Source organism: Typopeltis vanoorti, chromosome 2, assembly GCF_054136105.1.
Source record: "Typopeltis vanoorti isolate ZY-2024b chromosome 2, IOZ_Tvanoo_1.0, whole genome shotgun sequence".
NCBI lineage: Eukaryota > Metazoa > Arthropoda > Arachnida > Uropygi > Thelyphonidae > Typopeltis > Typopeltis vanoorti.
In genome coordinates, this window is record NC_143550.1 from 179393584 (window position 1) to 179418616 (window position 25033).

A 25033-nucleotide genomic window follows, 5' to 3' on the forward strand; every position below is an offset into this window, starting at 1 on the left:
CCAACATTGAGGTGCCAGTTTATTCCAAAGGTTAAAAACTAAAGAAAGTTGTCAAATGGCTGAATAAAGGAATTAAACACAAAATTTGGGATGAATAATGAATAGTCAGGTCTGTCACAACATAGTATTGACACTAAATACTATGACACACAATATCCAATGGTATATAGCTCGTCTTCTCCATGCAGGTTTAAATATGAACAGCTTTTCAAAGAAAGTTGTGAAGCCCTTTTACATCAGCCAAATCTAAATGATTCTCTCTCTCCATAAGTTTAAAGAGATATGATAGACATTGTCTAAGTAAATTGTTAAGGCCTCATGCAATAATAGTGATGATCAGATAAACTGAATTTTTTTTTTTTTTAATATAAATTGATTTTGACATGTTCAAGCTATGCTTCAATTCATTTTTAGCCTATTGCTACATGCCAAAATCATAACAGCAACAAAAGCAGCAGCTAAAGTGAATAATTTAAAATCACCACTACTAATAATTCATGTCAAAATTTTAAGAACATGACTTTCATGGCATGCAGTAATTAAAATTGAATGGAAGCATAGCTTCAAATCCTTCGAATCAAATAGCGTAACAAACTTCTCTGGGCTACTTAGAGTGACTAATTAGAATTTACATAAATCTAATGTAATTTTTAAATTTTTAATTCAAATCAGTAATCCAAAAAATCTCCATAAGTATATTTTTTAAAAATCCTCTTTATGGAATTTTTTGAATTTCTGAGTTGGATTCAAACAAAAATACATTAATTATTTAAATTAAGGCTGCTGTATAATTAAACACCTCCTTGACTCTGAAGTTATGGGAGAGAACGACTGCTGTTATTCACCCCTATCCATTGCCATCCTTTTATCATGGTAAGGATCAAAAATAGAAACTCACAAAATTAAGGTTACAATTAAAATTTTTATCTGTTGATCAACATAATTATATGATACAGTCTACATTTCAACTGATATAAACAATTGAATACAAACAGTTAACTTACCCCAGGAGAGCTGCCATGAGAAACACTACCCACAGATGTCCTGAAGTTAACACAAAAGTGTAAGCTACCATTCCACACAGAGAAAGTATATACACTGCTAAAGTTGTTTCTCTTTAGGGAGAAAAAATGTCATCAATTAACATAGTAATATAACATTCATTTTTTAAATAATAAAACAAAAAATGGGTTATAAAAAACATGTTACTAGCTTTATCATTTGGTATACAGCAGATACATTAAAAAAAGTGACATTAGAAATAGTTTATTTAGATTAAAATAGTTGGCCCAAGCCATGATTGTAAAAACTAGCCATTTCATCTGTACTGCAGATGAACTTGTCTCAATGGATATGAAGTCTGGTGGATTAACTCAATCCCAGAAAATATTCTTGCAGTCATTCATCTTGACCAACTAAACCACAGAGATAAAGTGAAAACTAGTTTTTGTTTATCATTATTATTATTACCACCTCAAGACCTCATGGAGTCAGACTCATCTGGGAGGTCCTTTTATCACACACATCTCATCGTACCGTGTCTTAAACACACTCAAACTCCTTGCAGACACCACACTCTCAGGCAAGGCATTCCCATTCACAACTCTGCATGAAAAAAACCTGCCTCTCACTCCCCTACTCACACCCTCTTTGTACAGTTTCCAGGGATGACCTCTGGTTCTCCCCTGATCTCCCACTATTCTCTGTAGAACTTCTCCACGATTGCTCTTATAACAACCCCCTACCAACTTGTAGGTCTCTATCATATCTCCCCTCTTCCTCCTCTCCACTAGACTCTGCAAATTACATCTTCTCAATCTTTCCTCATACTCAACATTCCAGAGGTCAGAAACTACCTTAGTCAGTCGCCTTTGGACCTTTTCCAACATCTCTTCATCCTTCTGAAAACCCGGTGACCAAATCTGGGCACAATAGTCCATGTGTGGCCTAATCAAAGCCTTACAACGGAACAAGAATCTCCCCACTTCTACACGTCAGTGTCCTCCGCATCATTTCCAGAAGCCTTTGTGTTGTCTTCACAATTTTGGTGAAGTGTCCCCTAAATTTTAGATCCTTATCCACTATCACCCCCAGATCTCTTATTTCCTCTACCTCCAACAATATATTCTCACCAAGCATAAATTCTGCATCCCATCTTTGTTTTCCAAATTTTAAAATCTTACATTTTGCAACATTGAACTCACATCCCCATTTCCATGCCCAATCACTCAATTTATTCAAGTCTTCTTGCAAGGTCACAACATCTTCACTACTCTTTATGGTTCATCCCAACTTTGCATCATCTGCAAACAACTGAATATCTCCATCCAATCTTTGCCAATATCATTAATATACAAGTTAAACAGTAATGGCCCTAAAACAGACCCCTGAGGCACTCCACTAGTGACTTTCCTTTTCCTGGATATCACACCCCCATACACAACTTGTTGATACCTATCAGATAGCCAGTCTCCAATCCAATGCACTAATCTAATATCCAACCCTATCTGCTCTAGTTTGACTGTCAACCTATCATGAGGTACTCTATCAAAAGCCTTTGAAATCCAAGTATATTACTATGTATCCTTCTCCTCTGTCCAAGGAAGCAGTCACTTTATTGTAATAAGTAAGTAGATTACTAAAACATGACCTCCCTTTAGCAAATCCATGCTGTCCATCAAAGATTATACCATTGTTGTCAACCCAACTCTGGATTCTAGTTCTCACAAGCTTCTCCAACAACTTAACCACAACACCCGACACACAGATAGGCCTATAGTTTGATGCTTGAGTTCGATCACCTCCTTTATGAAGTGGCACAATCTTGCCCTCCTTCCACTCCTTAGGAACTTGACCGAGTGCAAGACTCATATTAAAAAAATATATCAAGGCAGGTGTCAACTCCCTGGCACATTCTTTCAAAATACGTGGTGATATATTATCAAGTTCCACAGCCTTATTAACATCTAGTTTACTCAACTCCCCATACACCTCTTGCTCACCTACAGTTAGTCTCTCCTGCCCATCATCAACTGCTCTCAATCCCTCCATGAAGTCACATTCACAAGATTGAAAGATCTTTATGAACTGTTCATTAAGCATCTCCACCACAGATTCTGCATCAGCTGTCTTTATACCATTTTCTCCAATCAGTGTCATCCTTTCATAATTATTCTTTCTTTTGCTGGCTACATGTCGAAAGAATTCCTTAGGATTCTTTTTGGCTTCATTAGCTAACTGTTCATACCTCTCTTTAGCTACTCTCACCAACCAAGTCACCCTCCTTGCCTGCTCTTTGTAGAGCTCATGAAATTGGTTATTTCCACTTCTCTTATGCTGCCTCCACAATGCCCCTTTTTCTCTGTATCACATGCTTAATCTCTTTATTCATCCATCTCACACCTACCTTATTTAACCTTTTCACCCTTGGAATACATTTAGACATTGCATCTACTAGATAGGTTTTGAAAATCCCCCAAGCTGCATTGATCTCTTTTCCAGCTAACTCCTCATTCCACGCTACACCCGCAAGCTCCTGAGCTCTTCATAATCCCCCCCCCCCTTGTAGTTCCACATATATCCTTTTCTCACAGGAGTCCTCACACTGCTGGCAACCACACAGGTAATCCCCTCATGGTCACTCTCACCAATTGGCAGATGATTTGACAGCTCATTTATAATTACATCCTCTGATGAGATGACCAAATCCAAGACCCTTAATCCTCGTGTGCCCTTGCCTCTGTAGTTTAGTTGGTCAAGCTGAATGACTGCAAGCTTGTTTGAAAACTACATTTCTTGTGGTTTTTGTGAAAGCACCCCCCCCCACACACACAAGCTTTATTTTTGCTTGATTTAATGCTGTGTAGTCACAATGTTTAAGCAATTTGCTCATATTTTATAATAATGTTACAGTCGAGTTGGATAAAGGGAATGGTTACACTATAATAATATTGGATTTTTTTTTAAGGAATTTGATAAGATATCATATGAAAGGTTGTTGCCTAAACTGGAGAGTGTGTGGTTAGAATATAAACTCTTGACTTAGATCAGGGGATGGTTGACAGATAGACATGAAACAGTGGTATACAATGGATGTGAATCTGCCAGATTTAAGGTGACCAGTGGTGTACTTCAGGATTCAGTCATTGGGCCATTATTGTTCAATCTATACATTAACGACATCAGGCAGAGTCAAACATCAAATGTGCAATTGTTTGCCGATGATGCAAAGATAGGCAGGGCAATCAGGGATGCCACTGATATTCAGCACTTACAAAATGATTTAAAATGCTGGAAAATTGGACAAACGTATGCAGTTTGGCATGATAAGATTTTCAGCAGCATATTATATTTGCAGGATTATGCTACAAGAAACTGGGGAGGAAAGGGATCTTGCTGTATTGGTGGATAGGAATTTGAAGTTCAAAGGTCACATAGCAAAAGATGCAAATACAACTCAGAGGATAATTGCAATGTTGAAGTAAACCTTGACAATCAAGGATAAGGAAGTCATTTTGTCTCTTTATAATTTATTATTATCATCATCCCAAGACCGACCCCATGGAGTTAAAGACTCATCTAGGAGGTACTTTTATCATACATAGCTCATCATACTGTGCCTTAAACACACTCAAATTTTCTGCAGACACCACACTCAGGCAAGGCATTCCAATCATTCACAACTCTGCATGCAAAAAACCTTCTTCTCATTCCCCTTTATACAGCTTCCAGGGATGACCAGTGGTGTAGCTAGAGCTTTTGCCGCCCGTGGCGGTTCCAGAGTTTGCCACCCCTCTCAATACACACCCAAAATACTACAAAAAGTCAAAACGACATATAGGGAAATAAATTAAAATACTATGTTTATTTTTGAAGTAAAACTTTAATTTCATCATTCTAAAATGTTATTTTTCTTGCTTTTCTGTTAGCAAAATCGATGACATTGGCGAAGTCTATTTCATAATAATGTAGATAATTCTTAATCTATTTTATTTAGAAAAACTCCTCTCACAACTAGCAATACTTAAGCAATTGAGGAAAATTCGCAGTAGTATTACAATATTTGGAAATGAGTTCTCGAGACTGTATTTTAGAATTAACTACAAATGTTCAAAAAGGTTCAAAGTGGCCACCCAGGGCAGACCGCCCCTCCCTAGCTACACCTCTGGTTCCCTCCTGATCTTTCACTCTTCTGTAGAACCTCTCCAACATTGATCTGATAACAACACCTTACTAAATTGTAGGGCTATCATATCTCTCCTTTTCTTCTTATACACTACTAGACTGTAAATTGCATCTTCTCAACCTTTCCTCATATTCCACATTCCAGATGTCAGAAATCACCTTAGTCAGTCGTCCCCTGTACCCTTTCCAACATCTCTTCGTCCTTTTGAAAACCAGATGACTAAATCTGTGCACAGTAGTCCATGTGTGGCCTAATCAAAGCCTTATACAATGGAACAAGAATCTCCCTACTTCTGCACATCAGTGTCCTCTGCATCATTCCCAGAATTCGTTGTGTTGTCCTCACAGTTTTGGCAATGTGCCCTCTAAATTTTAGATCCTTATCCATCATCATCCCAAGATCTCTTATTACCTCTGCCTCTGAAAATATATTCCCACCAAGTATAAATTCTTCTACATCCCATCTTTGTTTCCCAAATTATAAAACCTTAAATTTTGCAAAATTGAACTTGCATCCCCATTCCCATTCACTCAATTTATTCAAGTCTTCTTGTTATGCCACAACATCTCTACTTTTCATAGTTCATCCCAACTTTGCATCATCTGCAAACAACTGAATATCTCCATCCAAATCTTTGCTAATACTATTAACATAAGTTAAACAGTAATAGCCTTAAACTAGACCCCTGAGGTACACCACTAGTGACTTTCCTCTTCCAGGATATTGCTCCACCATACACAACTTGCTGACATCTATCAGACAGCCAATCTCCAATCCAGTGCACTAATCTAATATCCGACCCTATCCACTCTAGTTTTACTATCAACTTATCATGTGGTAATCTATCAAAAGCCTTTGTGAAATATAATTATATTGTGTATCCCTCTTCTGTGTCCAAGGAAGCCATCACCTTATTGTAATAAGTAAGTAGATTATTAAAACATGACCTCCCTTTAGCAAATCCATGCTGTCCATCAAAGATACCATTGTCGTCAACCCAATTCTGGATCACAGTTCTCACTAGCTTCCCAAATAACTTTAACCACAACACTTGACACATGGATATGCCTATAATTGGATACTTGAGTTCCATCACCTCCCTTATTAAGTGGTACAATCTGGCCCTACTTTCACCCCTTTGGAACTTGACCCAGTGCAAGATTCACATTAAAAAAAATATGGCAAGGCAAATTTCAACTTCCTGGCACATTTCTTCAGAATACGTGGCGATATATTATCAAGTCTCACAGCCTTATTAACATCAAGTTTGCTCAACAGTCAGTCTTCTCTTCCCTGTTATGAACTGCTCTCAATCTCTCCATGAAGTCACATTCACAAGAATGAAAGACCCTTATGAACCTCTCATTAAGGATCTCCACTATATCTTCTGCAACAGTTGTCCTTATACGATTTTCTCAAATCAATGTCATCCTTCCATAATCATTATTTTTTATTTTTATTTTTTTTTGCTGACTACATATCGAGAAAGAATTCCCTAGGATTCTTTTTGGCTTCATTAGCTAACTTCTGCTCATACCTCACTTTTGCTACTCTTACCAACCAAGTTGCCCTCCTTGCATGGTCTTTGTAATCCTCATGTAATTGGTTATTACCAATTCTCTTATGCTGCCTCCATAATGCCCTTTTTTCTATATCGCATGCTTAATCTCTTTATTCATCTATTTCACACCTACCTTATTTAACTTTCTGACCCTTGGAATGCATTTAGACATTTGCTTGTACTAGATAGTTCTTGAATATCCCCTAAGCTGCATTTATCTCTTTTCCAGCTAACTCCTCATTCCATGCTAGCTGCAAGCTGTCTTCCGAGCTCTTCATAATTTTTTTCCCCTCACAGAGGTCCTCTGTGGCCTTGGTCAAACCACACCTGGATTGTCTGCAGAATTAATCTCCTGGATTCTAAGGGGATAAAGAAGCTGTGGAAAGGGTGCAAAGAAGAGTTACAAAGATTATATCTGGATTATGAGATTTAGATTATGAGGACAGATTACAAGTAAGCAGATTACAAACTCTAGTTAAGAGGAGAAAGAGGGGGATGATATGATAGATGTCTACAAACTTTTGAATGGTATTATAGGATTTGCGTCTAATGAAATTTTTCGTTATATGGAAGGTGGAGAGAGAACATGGGGCATCCATGGAAGTTAAGTTTGTTCACATTCAAGAAAGGGTTAAGAGCTGGGTTTTTCTCTTACACAGCAGTGAGTAAATGGAATAGTTTGCCTTTGGGGGGGTAGTGAGTGCATCTAATATGAATTAATTTAAGGGAAGGTATGACGGCTGGTTTGGGTGATTTATAGCCTCCCTTGAGTTCTTGACTCCCTAGAGGTCTCAGACAATAATATTAATTTTTATTTATAACTGAAGACTATATCTATCTATCTATAATGAGGGGTGGATTAAGCTAACTTAGGGAAGGGGCTGGCAGTAAAATTTATATAGCCCCCAAAAAGTGTTTATATATGTATATGATACAAAGAGAACAAACTAATCCCCCTGCACAAACTATACATTGACACATCTAATCGCCATCCTTCTCAATTTGCTTTTATCATATACCATAGTAAATTATCATATACCATAGTAAAGCCTAACAACCTTAATTCCCACCTTTTCTTTTTTTCTTCTCTTTTTATAATTCCTTCTTTATTAATCCACTAAAATCCTCTGACTAACTTAAATGATTCTATCATATCACCTCTTTCCCTCCTATCTACCAACCTCTGTAATCCCACATTCCCTCAAATGCTCTTCATAATCAACACTCCAGAGTCCTAATATCACTTTGGTCATGTCTTTGGATCCTCTCTAGTGTTTCCACATCACAATGAAAACGAGGTGACCAAATCTGAGCACAACAGTCTATATGTGGTCTGACCAATGCCTTATATAGAGGCACCACCACCTCTTTTTCCTACATGTCAATGTACTCTTTATCATAGCATTATAATACAGTAAATTATAATAGCACAGTAAACTCTCACTACAGCAAACATTAATAAACTACTGAGTTTCAGTCTCATGAGTACAGTGCTATAGTGAATTTCTTTTACCAAAGCAAACTATCCAAAAACTGTGGTTCCTATAAGTTTGTTATAGAGAGAGAGTTAATTATATATGCAGGTTATTTTATGGAAAAGAAAAATATATGAACTAGATGGAAGTGCAATGGTTCTTCACTAGTTTCCCTATGGCAAATTTCTATACAGAGCACTTAGGGAACAATTCACTAACCATAGCTACTCAAATTGTTAGTCTGACTACTACATAGATTATATTTTCCATTTAGCTACAAACAATAGCTTAAATACAAGAGGATTAATCTTTAACACATTTAAAGAGCAGGAAACACCCTAAAATAAACTTCACAATATCAGAATCAAGTGTGTCCTTTCCAGTGGTGCACTCAGGATTTAATCTTGGAGGGGGGCAGAGTTCATTAGACAATTTGAGAATGCCCACTACGCATCGCATACGACCTATGCCTGAGCATCCGCAATGATCGCTAATTCATAAGTAATATAGAAATAGAAGACACGACACAACATAAAATAAAAAAATTAATTTTAATTAGGAAAAGATTTTTGGAAATTTTTCTAGTGTTTTTTTTTCCCCCTTTTTTTTGGAGGGGGTGCCAGGGCCCCTTTCCCCTCCCACTCTGAGTGCACCACTGGTCCTTTCTATACACATTTAGTGAAATCTTTTAAAAGATTATCTTTTTCTATTTATAGAAAAAACCAACACATGCACACACAGGAAGATCTTTACATAAGTAATCAGCAATCATCTAACCCAATAACATTAATTTATGGAAATGGGGCTATCTGTTACAGTGATACCTCTTGCCACAGAACTCACCATCACACATTTTTAGTCAATGGACACAACTGCTATAAAATAGATAACACACCAGCTTCCTTCCTCCACAATCCAAATAAACAAGACCAACGCAAAATACTATTCTTGACCCTCACAACCATATTCGCACCACACAAACTAGCAACCCTTGTTAGGTCAAGGAAAAAATTCCTTCTCTACACATCCAGGAACATATAACACTCCTTGTGACCGTTAATGCCAGCCTGGGTGGCCGAGTGGTTAGCATATCTGCTCTTCAGCCAAAAGGCTGTGGGTTCGAATCCCGCCGTGGATATGGATGTTTGCGACTGTCTGTGAAAATACTAGTGGTTGTGATGGGCAGTAGATGGCATTGGTGGAGATGATGCGGTTCGCTGTAGTTGGTGGAGATGAGTGGAGTGGGTGCCCTACCTCAATGATTCTTTGGATTCCTTGGAGGTGTCACACAGTAATATCAGAATTGGAGAATATAAGAAATACATTTACTATCAATCATTATAACAAGTCAGGACTGGCAGACTATGCTTTGGACACTCATTCACACAGAAATACTATTTTGAAGTCAGAAGCAGCACTCAACTAATTTTAAGTATGATATATGACTGCATTAAATAGCAAACTTAGAAGACTCATTTTAAGACCAATACCAATCTAACAGCTACAATTGTCTTGCTATCCAAAATGTTAGCAGGCTAGGACAATAATTCTTTTATTTGTTACAATTCGAACTGTTTCCACCACTACTTGATTGTGTGTGAAGTTGTGCTCTGAAGATGCTAGTTTGAAATCCAACAAAATCAGCAAATAAACATCTCATTCTGTTCTTGCGGCCTTGTTCAGGTCACAAAAGAACTGCATTGCAGGTTAAGGATATTTAAGATATTTTGGATAGATCCAGAAAAAAAGCTGTATACTTTTGATAAGACTAAATGTGGTCTTACCAAAGCTTTATACAATGTGACCAGCACACTTATTTTTTTTTTTGGTCAATGTTCTTTCAACATTTACCCAATTTTCTGAGAGGTCTTCAACTTTTGCAATATGTCCTTGGAAATTGTGCAGAGTTTTCTGGCTAGTTTGTTTTTCTGGAAGGAAAAGTCCTGCCACCAATTACAAGACCAACTCCCAAAATCCTGTCTATGAATGGAGGGAATTTATTCCCTTTCATACAAGGTTAAGTTTTCCTGTGAGAACTTTTCTTTTTTCAGCTAAGAAGGCAAACTGGACAGGTAACACATGCATATGTCTATACAGATATATTTCAATTATGCAAACTGACAGACCTAATCTAAGGTGGAAAAATAAGTCACTAGATTACAGCTGACCCATGTATGTGGTAATCATTTAGAGATGAGATGATATACATTAAGTATTTTGTTGTTTCCTAGTAAATGTGTTTCATCAAGTTTTACATTGCATAATCAATGGAAATAGGACTGAGAGGAAAAAAAAAAAAAGATACTTTCAGATACTTGCATTCCTTCAGTATAATCACTAGTGATAACCAGAAAATCATCTGCAAAGCAGTATGAATATTCATAAGACACCTACATCTGAGCAAGATATTCTTTGACATAAATCTTTTGATCTTTTTCATCTTCCAGACCAGCTGATGATTCAGCCATTGTCAGTTTACAATAAGAAGGCAAGTTGCTCTTTCCAGTCTGTAACACTAAGACAAGCAATACCACATACATCACAACATTAGAACTTTTTAGAAAGGATTTCACACATTAAGTGAGGTTAAACTATTTGCATTTTTGAAGGTGTTACAATTCCAATTTTGGTCATGATTATTTTAGTGATGTAGAGACGAGACCACTGATGTCATACTTAAGACATTCACACAAATGTCATTGTGCAATGGCTAATGCACACTGTACTGCTCCTGTCAAACAGTAGTTCCATTGTCACAGCACTAGTGATTTACTGCAGTGTTGCTATCACTTTTTCTTCAGTCCTCATAGTCAAGTTATATTACAACATTAATTTTTATAACTTACTTGAACCTGTGTGTTTTATCTAAGAGAAGACCACATACTACTGATCCAACCATTCCAGAAATCACAATAGTTAAGCCCATCCACCCAGCATTTTTCTCTTCTCCCTGAATGTTAATAAATAAAAAAAGGTAAAAAAAATTAAACCATAGTGCTTGCAAAGTGGAGCATGTACATAAGACATCCTAAAAAATATGAAAAACAGTTTAACATGACAAAAATTAAGGTTATTAGCTCTTACACTTCTTACAAGGGTATCTTCAGAGAGTAATGATGAACTACATTCAAAAGTAGGTATATTCTCCTGCACATGCAGGAGAATGTACCTACTATTATAGTACATGAGAACACAAACATTGTTAAACAATCATTACAATTAGATTATGTATGTTGTAATAATTATGAAATTTTAAGGTTATAACTCTCCAAATTTAATATTAGTATTTCAGCTGACGAATTAAAAACTAGAGATGAAGGGATTATACATAATTATGTTTAAGGTGTGGTAACAACCTCTCATTTTCATATTGAAAAATATGATACAATTTGATAATTTTTACCATAGGCCAAGTTGGGCATGGATGTTTTGCGATTGTGAAAATACTAGTGGTGGTGGGCAGTAGATATCAGGTATTGATTGGATTAGATGTTAATAAGGCTGTGGGAATATATGACATACAGTGATGGATAAAGGATAGTTGGGGGTCCCTAGGCAAATTATATTTGGGGCCTGCCAAAAAATAATTAAAAAAATAAATAAAAGTTAGGTGGCAAATAAATAAAATTTTGTACTTTTGAATTTTTTTCAACTTCTGGAGTTTTCTGCCTGTTAAAGGGTTAAAGGATGATTTAATAAATATTAAAACTTTTTCGTTTAATGAATAATTTTTTTATGTTGTTTTTACAAATTTACTTTGCGAATTTTAGAATTTGCGAATTTATTATGCCAAAAAAAATAAACTTTGAAGACAAACTAGTGTTCAATGGAAATTAGGGATAAGGCATTTAATCGCTCTTAGCTCATTACAGCCCTCTTTTGATTTTTTATTAATGCCATCTTAGAAAAAGATCGCTCACCTTCACACACTCTCCAAGCCAATGTCAAATATAGTTGAAATGCGATACTCTTGTTTGGATAGCATTTCATGGACAAAATTTTCTTAAACGTGTCTATGATATTTCCTTCATTTTCGCTCTTTTCATCGATGTTGTTCAAAATACAAAATACGAAGCTTGTCAACTAGCGCCGACATTGGTGTCGCGGCATTATTTAAAGTGTAGATAGTGCGCGCTGTTCAAAATACATTAAAACGTATTTTAATGTATTTTGAAAATTCTCGCTTAAAATAATCAAGATTTTTATGATGTTTACTGAAAACATTAATCTATTTTAAAACACTATAGGAAAATGTCTTGTGGGCCCCTAGGCACGTGCCTCATTGCCTTAATGGGTAATCCGATTCTAATGACATACCTCACACATCACCAAATATTCTTTAAGGTATATGCAAAATAGTTAGCTAGACCCTTGATTTGATTATTTAATGGAATTCCTGCAGTGGGTAAGATAAGGTTCCTAAGGAGTGGAGAGAAGGCAAAATAATACCACTCTCCACAAGCATGGTTTTAGAGCAGAAGTTTCCAATTATACTGGTCTGTATAATTGCAGTTGTGCTCAAGGTGTTGGAGTGATTGATTACAAACAGGATACAAGATTGGATTGATGAACTTCATTGATGTTCTTTATGATAGTCAGCATGGACTATCATAAACAGCGATATTCTTGGCAAAGAAATTTCATAGATTACCACATAAGTTGATATTCAAGCTGCAGAGGAGAGGAACAGATAGTATGCTGGTTGATAGATTGGTGACTGCTCTCTGAACAATACCAATAAGTTGTGTATAATGGAGCAGTGTCTCAGAAAACGAGGATAACCAGTGGCATGCTCCAGGTTCTGTTCTTGAACCCCTGTTGTCTATCTTGTTTTTAAAATAAAATGATATATCGTCTGGATTGTCTGGTATCTTTGGGTATTTACTGATGATGCAAAGTTGGAGAGAATTATAAATAGTATTGCTAATGAGAATTTTGACTATTCAGGAAAACATACTTTTGACTTTGACAAAGGATTAGAGTGGTATTGTAATTTAAATATTAAAAAGTGCAAGGGGTTGCATTTTAGAGTGCAGAAATATAAGGATGTGTACTATATTGATGGTGCCGTACTGCAGAAAGTGGATGAGATTTGAGAGTTCTAGGTGACAGTAGACTGAAGTTTAGAGGGCATATTATTAGTCATTGGTGCACTCAGGATTTAATCTTGGAGGGGGCTGAGTACTCAAGATTTAATCTTGGGGGGCCGAGTTGAGTAGATGGTTTGAGAATACACACTGCGTATTGCATACGACCTATGACTGAGCATCTGTAGTGATCGCCAATACATGATTGCAAGGGGATATTCAGCTGTTTGCGGATGATGCGAAGCTGGGAAGGATTATTAGTAATAGTGCAGATGTAGTAGCCCTGCAAGAGGATTTGAATAAGCTAGATAGATGGGCAAGTGAATGGGGGGGGTGTCAGTTTAATGCAGCAAAATATAAGGTTTTGAGGTTTGGGAAACATCGATGGGATGCTGCATACGCTATGGGAGGAGTTATACTGGAGGAAGTAGGGGAAACAAGAGATCTGGGGTTGATGAGTGATAGAAACCTGAAATTTAGGGAACATATTGCAAAGGTGGTGAAGGTAACACAGAGGATTGCTGCAATTATGAGAAGGACACTGACCTGCAGAGATGGAAGGGTTATCATTCCATTGTATAAGTCTCTGATCAGACCACACTTAGGATTTGAAGGGGATAAATTAACTGTGGAAAGGGTACAAAGACGGATGACAAAGATGGTTTCAGGACTGTACAATTTTGGTTATGAGGATCAGCTGAGGGAATGTGGACTGCAGAGTTTGGCAGATAGAAGAAGGAGAGGTGGTTACAGGGTTGACACTGGGGAGTTCTTTCGCTTGGTTGAACAACAGGAAGGAGTGATGACAAGAGGCCATCTCTGGAGGTTATGAAAGGAAACCGTGAGCAAGAGGGTGAGGAGCAGTTTCTTTGCATGGAGGGTGGTTGAACCATGGAATGCATTGCCTGATGGGGTGGTGAGAGCGAGAACGGTCATTGAGTTTAACGAGTGGTATGATAGACTTTGTGTTTTTAAGAAGGACCTCCCACGATGAGTCTTTTGACTCCATGGAGGACTGAATAATAATAATACCCGTGATCTCTGGCCCGGCTCTGGCAAACAAAGTATCACCCGAGCACTACTTCGTTCACCTTGCGTTAACAACGGCCGTGATTCCCAAGAGCCAGAGGGTATTCCCACCTTATGTAACCGCTAATTCATAAGTAGTATAGAAATAGAAGACACGACACAACATAAATAAAATAACAAAAGAATTTTAATTAGGAAAAGATTTTTGGAAAAATTTCTAGTCTTTTTTTGGGGGGAGGGGACACTTAGTCTCCCCCTCCCTGGGTGCACCAATGTTGTTAGTGCTGCAAAGATTTCACATTATAATGCCACTGTATGAGGCACTGGTCAGACCATACTTGGACTATTGTGCTCAGATTTTGGTCACCTGATGATATGTTATTTATTCCCACAGCCTTATTAACATATAACCCTACCAACACATGATACACCTCCGATTCTTTCACTTTTAATTCTCCTATACTTGCCTCCTTTCTATATGCTTCACATCATCATTTACACCAATGATATATGCTGATAAAGGGCTCATTCAATAATTCCACTATATCCTTTGCAAATGTTATTCTGCTGCCATAATTATTCTTTCTCTTGCTTACCATATAGTGGAAAAATTCCGTTAACCTTGGCCTGACCAGCCATTCTCCTCTCATACTGCATGTTTTCTTTCTTGACCATGCTTGTTAACTTTCTTTTGCTTACCATATAGTGGAAAAATTCCGTTAACCTTGGCCTGACCAGCCAATCTCCTCTCATACTGCACCTTTTCTTTCTTTACCATGCTTGACAACTTTCTAGCCTGCACTTTATTCTCTTCATGGATCCAATCACCATTAACTGGGCGTTGGTGTCGAGGCTAGCTGGTGAAGAGATGTACTGTCAGAGAGCTCTGAAAGATTTGCGATTTTTGTTGATTTATTAAATATTTTGTTAGATTTAATTGTGTAATTTTAGTATATTATATTTAGTACAGTATATTTAGTATATTGTAGTTTTATTAGTGTAGTTAGTGTGCTAAAGTGTTTTATAACATAGTCTATGTCTGGAAGTCGCTGCTAGAGGGATTTGTAGTATGTAGTGTTCCTGAAAGCTCCTGATAAGATGAGCGTTATTTTCAGTTATCGTTGATAAATTTACTTTAATATTGCGTAGTTTTGTTTGCCTTGCATATTTAGTGCATCTATTTGTGTGTTTTTGGTGTTTATAATTTATAATTTGATAAAATACGTTACTAAGTTAATGGGATAAAAATCCCTTATTGTTTATCAGCCAGTAAGCGAAACTACGATCTGTAACGTTTCATGCCGACGAACTGTCGGCGTATCCAAGCGTAAGTGACTACTTGGTAGTGCCACACTACGGCAACTCGTTGCAAAGATAAACAATAAGGGATTTTTATCCCATTAACTTATCAACTTCACCAGAAAAATAGCCGTTTGGCTTTTCATCTTAGTTATTAGTTATACTATGTTATAATATAATATAGTGACACACCTTTCTGGCAATCGTATAGCAAAAGTATGTAAGTTCTTTTCACTTAAACTCTGATATTCTAGGTCTAGCTACTCACTGACGAGACCTCAAAAAAGGTTGAAACCGGTCTGGGTAGTGACCTCCCCTCATAATGTAAAAGAGTACTACATCTCCTAAGAGCTGTGTGTTTTTACATTATGAGAAAATATCAAGAACAGTGAGGGAGCTTGCTCCACCTTTGCAATGAGTTGCCGTGGTGTGGCACTACCAAGTAGTCACTTACGCTTGGATACGCCGACAGTTCGTTGGCATGAAATGTTACAGATCGTAGTTCCGCTTACTGGCTGATAAACAATAAGGGATTTTTATCCCATTAACTTATCAACTTCGCCAGAAAAATAGCCATTTGGCTTTTCATCCTAAAATACGTTACTAGTAAATATGGCTCCAGTACAAAGGAAAATGGCAGCCAGTAATGATGGTTCCCCATCTTCTTTCAAGAATGGTAATGTAAAGGAGATGATTCAGTGTACTATCTGCAAAATATACGCTTTGTGGAGTGCAGTCAGAGTGTGGTTAGATGATAATAAAGGAGTGAATGAGTGTAGAAAATGTAGGGAGAATGAGGAATTGAAGTGTATTTCGGATCATGAGTGTGATAATTTTGTCAAACTTCAGAATGAAGAAAATAGGGATATGACAAGAAACGGCGAGGTTGTACCAGAGAATTGTGAGAATGTGAATGTAGAAAGTGTGAATGATAATATTAATGGTTTTACAGAGAATAAAAAAGATGAGATAGATGCAATGAGTGAGATCGCGTTGTTGAATGGTGCGATACAAAGGGCAAAGCAGCAGCTAGAGCGTATGAGCAAAAGTCGACTTATTGAACCAGCCAATAATAAAAAGTATGACAGGAAAAATAGGCGTATGAGTGTGAACATGAACAAAATGAAAGATGGAGACTCGTTAGTACGAGGTGTGTTAGTAGAGGATTTGACAAAATCGTACCAACCCAGTGCGACCATAAAGGATGTAACTGAGTCTCTTAGAGAGCAAAAGGAAATGATTGTTGTGGCAGGTACGAATGATTTGAAAGGAGATAAAATGGAAATGATAGAAAACCTGAATGAATTGTTTGAGGTAACAAAAGAAAAGAGTGAGAGAGTTAGAATGATTAGTCTTTTGCCACGGTATGACAGTGAAATGTTTAAAAGGAGGGCCATAATTGCGAATGACTTTATGCGTAGGTTATGTATGACGAGTGGTGTGGAATTTGTGGAGTGAGTTCGATGGACGAAAGGATCTATATAAGATGGATGGCTTGCATTTGAATGGTTATGGTGTAAGGAGACTTGAGAAAATGTTGCTGAATGTAGTGGATATGCAAATTCAGGGAAACTAGATTTATTAAGGGGTAGATATACAGTCCTTAGGGAGGCAGTTGAATGTATGAATGAATATAATATGCCAGAGTGAATAAGGACAACAAATCAGAGTGGGATAGTTAATATGAGGCATCAAGGTATGGTTGGGGCTAATGGGGGTCTTAAATTCATGTACACTAATGCTAGGAGTATTAGGAACAAGGAAGAGTTTTTGGAAATGGTTGGCACTTCCAGACCACAGGTTATTGGTATTAGTGAATCATGGCTGACTGTAGATGATATAACTAGTGAGATTGAATGTGATGGATATAGTGTGTTCAGGAATGACAGGGAGAATAAAATGGGGGAGGGGGAGGAGTGTTGTTGATGATAGCTGATGAGCTACAGCCAAGGAGCATAGAAGTTGAATTGCAGGATAGAGAAAAGAGCACATTTGAGGCCATTTGGTGTGAGATTGTGGCTAGCAGAACTAAGCCTTGATAAGACCCCATCTGGACTACTGTGCCCAGTTATGGGCACCAGGGTTTCTTCGTGATGGGGAGGAAGCGGAGAGGATCCAGAGACGAGTGACCAAGATGATTGCACCAGGTGATGGAAAAGATGGTGGTGACAGTATGCACAAGCAAATAGAAGAAATGAGTGGAAGGAGGGTAATTATTATGGGAGATTTCAGCTATGGTCGCATTGATTGGAGTGAGGAGAGGACACATGGGAGGAAGGAATTGGATTTTATGCGGTTATTAAGGGATAACTATCTGCGACAGCATGTAATGGAAAATACTAGGGGTCAGAGAGTGCTTGACCTAGTAATTACATCTGAGGATTTGGCTGTAACAAATATGACCACATTGCCACCAATTGGTGAGAGTGATCATAGGGTCTTGACTTGGGAGGTGGCTAAAGGTGTGGAATTTTCAATTAAGACAGGGTACATGTGGAATTATTGTGCTGGAAAGTATGACAGGCTTAGGAGTTTGATTGGTTCAGTGCCATGGCATGTACAACTGCAAGGACTAGAAGTTGATAGTGCATGGGAGGCAGTTAAGAAGTGTTTGCATGAAGCAATGGCTGACTGTATACCTAGAGTCCGAATAATAAATCAAGTAGGGGTTAAATGGATGAATAACACCATTAAGCTTGAGCTGCAAAAAAAGAAACAACTATGGAGGGAATTTAAGGAGAAAGGTGACCGGCAGGCACATGAACGGTATAAAGCGCAGGCCAGAAGGGTAACGAGTGTGGTAAGAAAGCAAAAAAGGATTATGAAAGAACATTGGCCATGCAGGCTAAGGAGAATCCTAAACAGTTTTTTTAGATATGTAGCAAGTAAAAGGAAACATGTACATGGCAGAATGATTTTAAAGAATGCCGATGGTAGGGAGGTAACTGAATCAGTTGATATAGTTGAGTTACTGAGTGAGCACTTTGCAAGTATATATCAACCAGGTGGTGACATTGCAGAAACAAATAAACCAGTAGATTATACGGGAATTGTGGTTAACGAAGTGGAGGTGAGTAGTCTATTGTATAACCTCAATGTCAACACATCCGTGGGATTGGATGGTATACCAGCTCGTGTCGTACGAGAAGCAGCTAAAGAATTGTCAGTACCTTTGACCATTTTGTTTAATTTGAGTCTCGAGTCTGGGTTAGTTCCGAGGGGGTGGAAAGAGGGGAAAATAGTTCCACTGCATAAAGGTGGTTCCAAGACTGCTGTTGTAAATTACTGACCGATTAGCATATCAGGAATCATTGTCAAGCTTAGAGAAATTAGTCAAACAAAGAATACAGGATTGGATAGATGAAAATGGTATATTGTATGGGGGACAACATGGTTTTGTGAAGGGTAGATCATGCCTCAGTAACTTGCTCATGTTTTATAACACAGTGACGGCTGAACTGGATAGGGGTAATGGGTTTACAGTGATACTACTGGACCTTGCCAAGGCCTTTGACAGGATACCACATGGAACCCTAATCAGTAAACTGGAGCAGATGGGGATAGATATAAGGTTGGTGAGATGGATAGGAGGGTGGTTGAAGGAGATACCAGAGAGTGGTTGAAGGAGATACCAGAGAGTGGTTTATTCAGGAGTGGAGTCTAAAAGACGGCTTGTGACTAGTGGTGTGCCACAGGGCTCTGTTCTTGGACCACTGCTTTTCAATTTGTTCATCAATGATATAGGAAAGGATTTGAGAGGAAGTGTTCATTTGTTTGCTGATGATGCAAAGTTGGGTAGAGCAATTGTGAGTGGACAGGATGTCAAAATTTTACAGGATGATTTGGATAGTTTGGAGGACTAGGATAGGAAAAATGGATGTCAATTTAATGTGGCAGAGTGTAAGGTTATGCACTTTGGGGTGAAAAGAATAGCAGCAGTATATCACATTGGTGGAACCGTACTCCAGGAGATTGATGAGGCCAGGGATTTGGGAGTGTTGGTGGATAGGGAATTGAAGTTAAGGGGGCACATTGCAAAAGTGACTAAATCAGCTCATGAAATCACTTGGCTTCTGAAAAATACTTTAACATGCAGAGACAAACAAGTTGTTGTTCCTCTGTATCAAGCCTTGATAAGACCCCATCTGGACTACTGTGCCCAGTTATTGGCACCAGGGTTTCTTCGTGATGGGGAGGAAGTGGAGAGGATCCAGAGACGAGTGACCAAGATGATAGCAGGTCTGTGGAATGAACCTTATGAGAATAGGTTGAAGATTTGTGGGTTGCAGAGATTGGACGATAGGCGAAGGAGGGGTGATATGATTGAGACATTCAAATTACTGAAGGGTTTCTATAAGATTGATCCAGAAGATATTTTTGAAAATATGACTGGTGGTGGGAGGACTAGGGGCCATGCATGGAAGCTGGGCAAGAGCGTGGTTGACAAGGGTGTTAGAGCTAGGTTTTTTACTTGGAGAGTGGTGAATGAGTGGAATAAGCTACCAGAGTCTGTTGGGGGTGCTATGACCGTGAATGAGTTCAAGGCAAGGTATGATAGATACTGTGCCAATGTCGAATAGTTGTTCTTGACATGTTAGTGCCTCCCTCGATGAGTCTGTCGACTCCTTGTAGTTGCCCGGAACAATAACAACTGCCTTGTACCTCCTCCATAACATAAAGATGTGCATATCTTTATAATAAGTGTTATTGTTGAAAGAGGTGTTTTCATGCTGGTCCAAAACATAAGAGTATATAGAGGATTTGAAATAGTGATCACTATTTAGTTTTAAGCAAGAAAAAAAATCTGAATATCAGAGTGAAAAGAAAAGTGTCAAAGCTTTAAAATGAATCAAAGTTGAGTACCTTGCAGAGATGAACTGTAGACTGAAATACAAATATTATTCAAGAAAAAAATTAAAACTGTTTGAAAACAAGAATCAAACCTTGGACATTCAGGGGCAGATTCAATTGGAGAGAGAGACGTGCTAAAATTGTCTGCAAGGACAGGAAAATCAGAACTTCATGGTGATTCTGGATGTTAAAAAAGGCACTCATGGAAAGGAAGAAAGCTTATCTAAAGTTAAAGTCAGCATGTACTCAGAGAATACCCAGCAAAATATAAGAAAGAAATAAAAAAAAAATATTACAGTAGGATGGTACTGATTGAAGAAAATTGTATTAGGACAATTGCTGCAGAGAATATTGTTGTGATTGATAGTTAATGAGCAATTCATAAATGTTTTTCATCCTTGTGAATGTGACATCGCTGAGAGTTAGAGTAGTGAATAATGAGATTCTGACTAAGTGAGGAAGAGGTATATGGGAAATTAAGCCAACTTGATATTAATAAGGCTGTGGGACTTTATATATCACTGCATATTTTGAAGGAATGCGAGTGTTGACATCTGCCTTGATGTATTTGTTTAATACAATCTTACAATGGGTCATGTTCCATAGGAGTGGAAGGAGGGCAAGATTATACTGCTCCATAAAGTAGATGACAGAATTCAAACATCAAATTATAGTCCAGTCTATGTGTTAGGGTTTATGTTTAAAGTGTTGGAGAGAATCAGGATCCAGAATTAGGTCGGTATTATTTTTGATGGACAGCACAGATTTGCTAAAGGGAGGTCATGTTTTAGTAATCCACTTATTACAATAAGGTGACAGCAGCATTGGACATGTGAGATGGATACACAGTATTATACTTAGACTTTGCAAAGGCTTTTGATAGATTACTGCACAAGTTGATAGAGTAGATAAGTTGCATATTAAAGTAATACATGGGATTGAAGACTGGCTGTCTGATAGGTATCAAGAAGTTGTGTATGGAGTAACAATGTCACAGAAGAGAAAATTCACTAGTGGTGTGCCTCAGGAGTCTGTTTTAGGGCCATTGCTATTTAACCTGTATGTTAATGATATTGGAAAATATTTGAATGAGGATATTCAGTTGTTTGTAGATGTGAAGCTGGGACAGACTGTGGCATAGAGCAGATGTGGCCTTACAATAAAACTTGAATATATTGAGTGAATGGACACAGGTGGGAACTTCAGTTCAATGTTGTGAAATGCAATATTTTAAAATTTGGTAAACAAAGATGGGATGTAGAATTTACTCTTGGTGGGAATTTCGAGAACATATTGCCAAAACTGCGAGGACAATACCACAACTTCTTGCAATGATGTGGAGGATACCAACTTCTAGAAATAAGGAGATTCTGGTTCGATTGTGTATGGCTCTGATTAGACCACATGGACTACTGTGCAGATTTGGTCACCTGGTTTTCAGAAGGATGAAGAGATATTGGAGAAGATCCAGAGGCAATTGACTAAAATAGTTTCTGATCTCTGGAATGTTGAATATGGAAAGATTGAGATGATAGAATTTGCAGTCTCTAGGATTGGAGGTAGAGGGGTGATATGATAGGACATACAAGTTGGTAAGGGATTGTTATAGGATTAATGTTGAAGAGATTTTACATAAAATGGTGGGGACTTGGGGAGAAAAGAGGTCATCCCTAGAAGCTGCATTAGGAGCGTGTGAGCAAGGGAGTGAAAAGCAGGTTTTTTGCATGGAGAGTTTTGAATGATTGGAATGCATTGTCTGAGAGCATGGTGCAGAGAATTTGAATGTGTTTAAGGCACAGAATAGGATAATAATATTTTGGTAAGTTTTATGCAACCATATTTATTTAGATTATGGTTGATTTTTACGAGCAGCTGAAGATTCCAAAAATAGTCTCTCTTAAATTTACTGTGATTGAGCATGGTCTTTTTCCAATTGATTCTATGAACTGTATCGTAGACACAGTTAACAGAATTAATGAGTTTTTCAGTAGTTTTTCCTGCTGATATTACCGATCATCTTTCCTTTGCTATCCATTCTGGATATTTCTCTTGAAAGCACAAAATTTATAAACAGGGTACCTCGATGAGTTCCCCCCCCCCTCACCACCCCCTTGCCAATTTTTTATGGAATATTTTGAAAAACAATCTCTTGACTCAGTCCCTCTCAAACCATCTATGTGGTTAAGATATGATGTGTTTTCCATTTGGGTTTGCAGTCCAGATTCAAATGGTCTTCATCCTAGAATCCAGTTTAGCATGGAAAAAGAAACTAATTAGTTTAGAAATTTCTAGACACCTTGGTAACACACCTACCCAATGGTAACCTGTCCTTTTTCAGTATACTGGAAGCCCGCTCACACAAGCAGATACATCCACAAACTTTTTCATCCAACCCTCCTCAACAATATGGTATCATTAAAGCACTAAACAATAGAGCCTATAACCTTTGTTTCAATGAGTCCTCTCTTACAGCAGAACTTAATCATATACACCACACACCTTATCTAATGACTACAGTTCCCACAGTATCAAAAAATAACCAGTTCTTCTCCCAATCCTCGAGCTTCTCTTCAGAAAGATTTTAGTAATACTATCATCATTCTGTATGTTTGAGGCACTCCAGAAAAAACAACCAGAATCTTAAAGAGATACAATCTCTGCATGCCTTTCCAGCTACTCTCATACATCTACTAAACATCTCTCTGTGCTTGGAGTATATAAAGTGCCCTCTTTCTGCAAGTTGACCTATGCACAAACAGGAAGATTTGCCAACATCCACTTGGAACTCAAAAAATGCATCTGCAGTCAGGACTATGATCAATCAGGCCTTGCAGACCATGCTTTAGATACAGTTCACAGAATCAATTGAAAAGACCACCATGCTCTATCACAGTAAATTTAGAAGAGAAAGACTATTTGTGAATCTGCTCTCAAAAATCAACCTAAACTAAATAAATATGGTTGCATAAAACTTACCAAAATATGGGAAACACTAATACTTCAAGATCCCAGTTTACATCCTGTTTTAATTACTTAACATACTTAGTTAAGACTAGTCTTTTGTTCACATGCTTCACTTAGTTTTGTGCTGCCTTTGTGTTTTTGTTTTTTTCAAATCACATAATGTAATCCCTGATGATGTCTGAATGACTAAGGTGAAATATTGGAAGAATTAAATATTTCTAATCCTTTCTTAGTGCTGTTTTACTCCATTTTACCTCTAACACGAGTCACAAGATTCATATGGGGATTCCATTCTTAAAAGGTGTAAATAAGATTCCATAAGATGTGCTTTCCAGGAGGGAGAACTGGCAGGATAATTGATGTGTTAGATAAGAGAAGCAGACAAGCAAACAAGCTGGTGGTGATTTTTGGATCAAATGACTTGTTTGGACATAAAGAACATTTAAGAATAAATATTGTAGATTGCTCAGGAGAGTGAAAGATAAGTGTTGTTTACACACTATTGTCTTTCACTTACACAAAATGACAATACTACCATCATCATCACCAGAGATGCCAAGAAATCATATTCTTGGTTTAATCCTTTATCCAAGTGTAAGCAAACAAAAGCTGTGCTTGAAGTATCTTCACGAATGGGCTACTTATATATAGAGGCTAACGACTTCACATCAACTGCCTTAGTATCCCATAATGCAAAGGACACCCCTCCTTTCTATGTATAATGCTATGCATTATGGGAAGAGCCACTATCCAGACCAGTTGCAACCTTTATTGAGGCATGTTTAAGTCTAAAAACTCTGAGTGATCTACAAGATCACTTGATCACACTGAGTGCGATTGAGTCACTACTAAACTCATCACTCCAGAACAGGAGAAATTCAGTCATGGCTCCACTCGGTGATAAGCAAAAGCCTTCTACCTAGTAGAGACTACTCTATAGAAAGCAAGCAAAAAAGACAAACATTAATAAACGTCAGGGGGAGGAGCTAGACTGAGAATAGATACCAAGGTTGAAGTAATGCAAAAACCTCATTCAGAATAGCAATCTCTCCAGATGCCTACGTCCTTCCTCATTCAAATGCAAGCAGTCTCTCGCATACAATTCCTCTCTGTCCTCAAATGCTCTCCGAGCATCCAGATATTCCAATCCTCTCTTTTGACACATTCTAGCTATTATGTTATTCAATATTACTGCTCTTCTACTCAGCTTGTCACAATCATACCTAGGCAACATGCACACTATCTTTCCTCTCTGCATCTTTTTTTCATATTACTTCTTGAGAATCTCATATCTCTCGCTGCCCAATTTACATTACCTCTCAAGTCATTTGTTCCTACCATCACAATCATCTCATCCACCCTTTCACCCCTCTTAATTGCTATGGCCACATTTTCTATTGTTTCTCCAGGCAAACACTCTTCATGCATCCTATCTTGCACACCACGGATCATTGAGTCACCATACATTACACCTCTTACCATTCCCTCTCTCCTACTGTTTCCATTCTCTCCTCTTCTATCACTCCCATAACTCTCTCTCTCTCTCATTCCCTCTCTTCCACTCATCCTATTCTCTCCTCTT

At 37.8% G+C, this 25033-nt stretch overlaps 1 protein-coding gene across 4 annotated transcripts in view; it reads right to left on the reverse strand.

Moving 5' to 3' along the window:
- Positions 1–25033, reverse strand: part of LOC150109696 (choline/ethanolamine transporter flvcr2a-like) — a 167682-nt gene that overhangs the window by 27136 nt on the left and 115513 nt on the right. For all 4 annotated transcript variants that reach the window (XM_090414050.1, XM_090414068.1, XM_090414058.1 and 1 more), the window contains exons 7-8: positions 11068–11171; positions 1005–1115 (exon numbers count right to left, since the gene is read on the reverse strand). In XM_090414050.1, coding sequence (XP_090270176.1) covers positions 1005–1115; positions 11068–11171 — 215 coding nt within the window. The remainder of the gene's footprint in view (positions 1–1004; positions 1116–11067; positions 11172–25033) is intronic.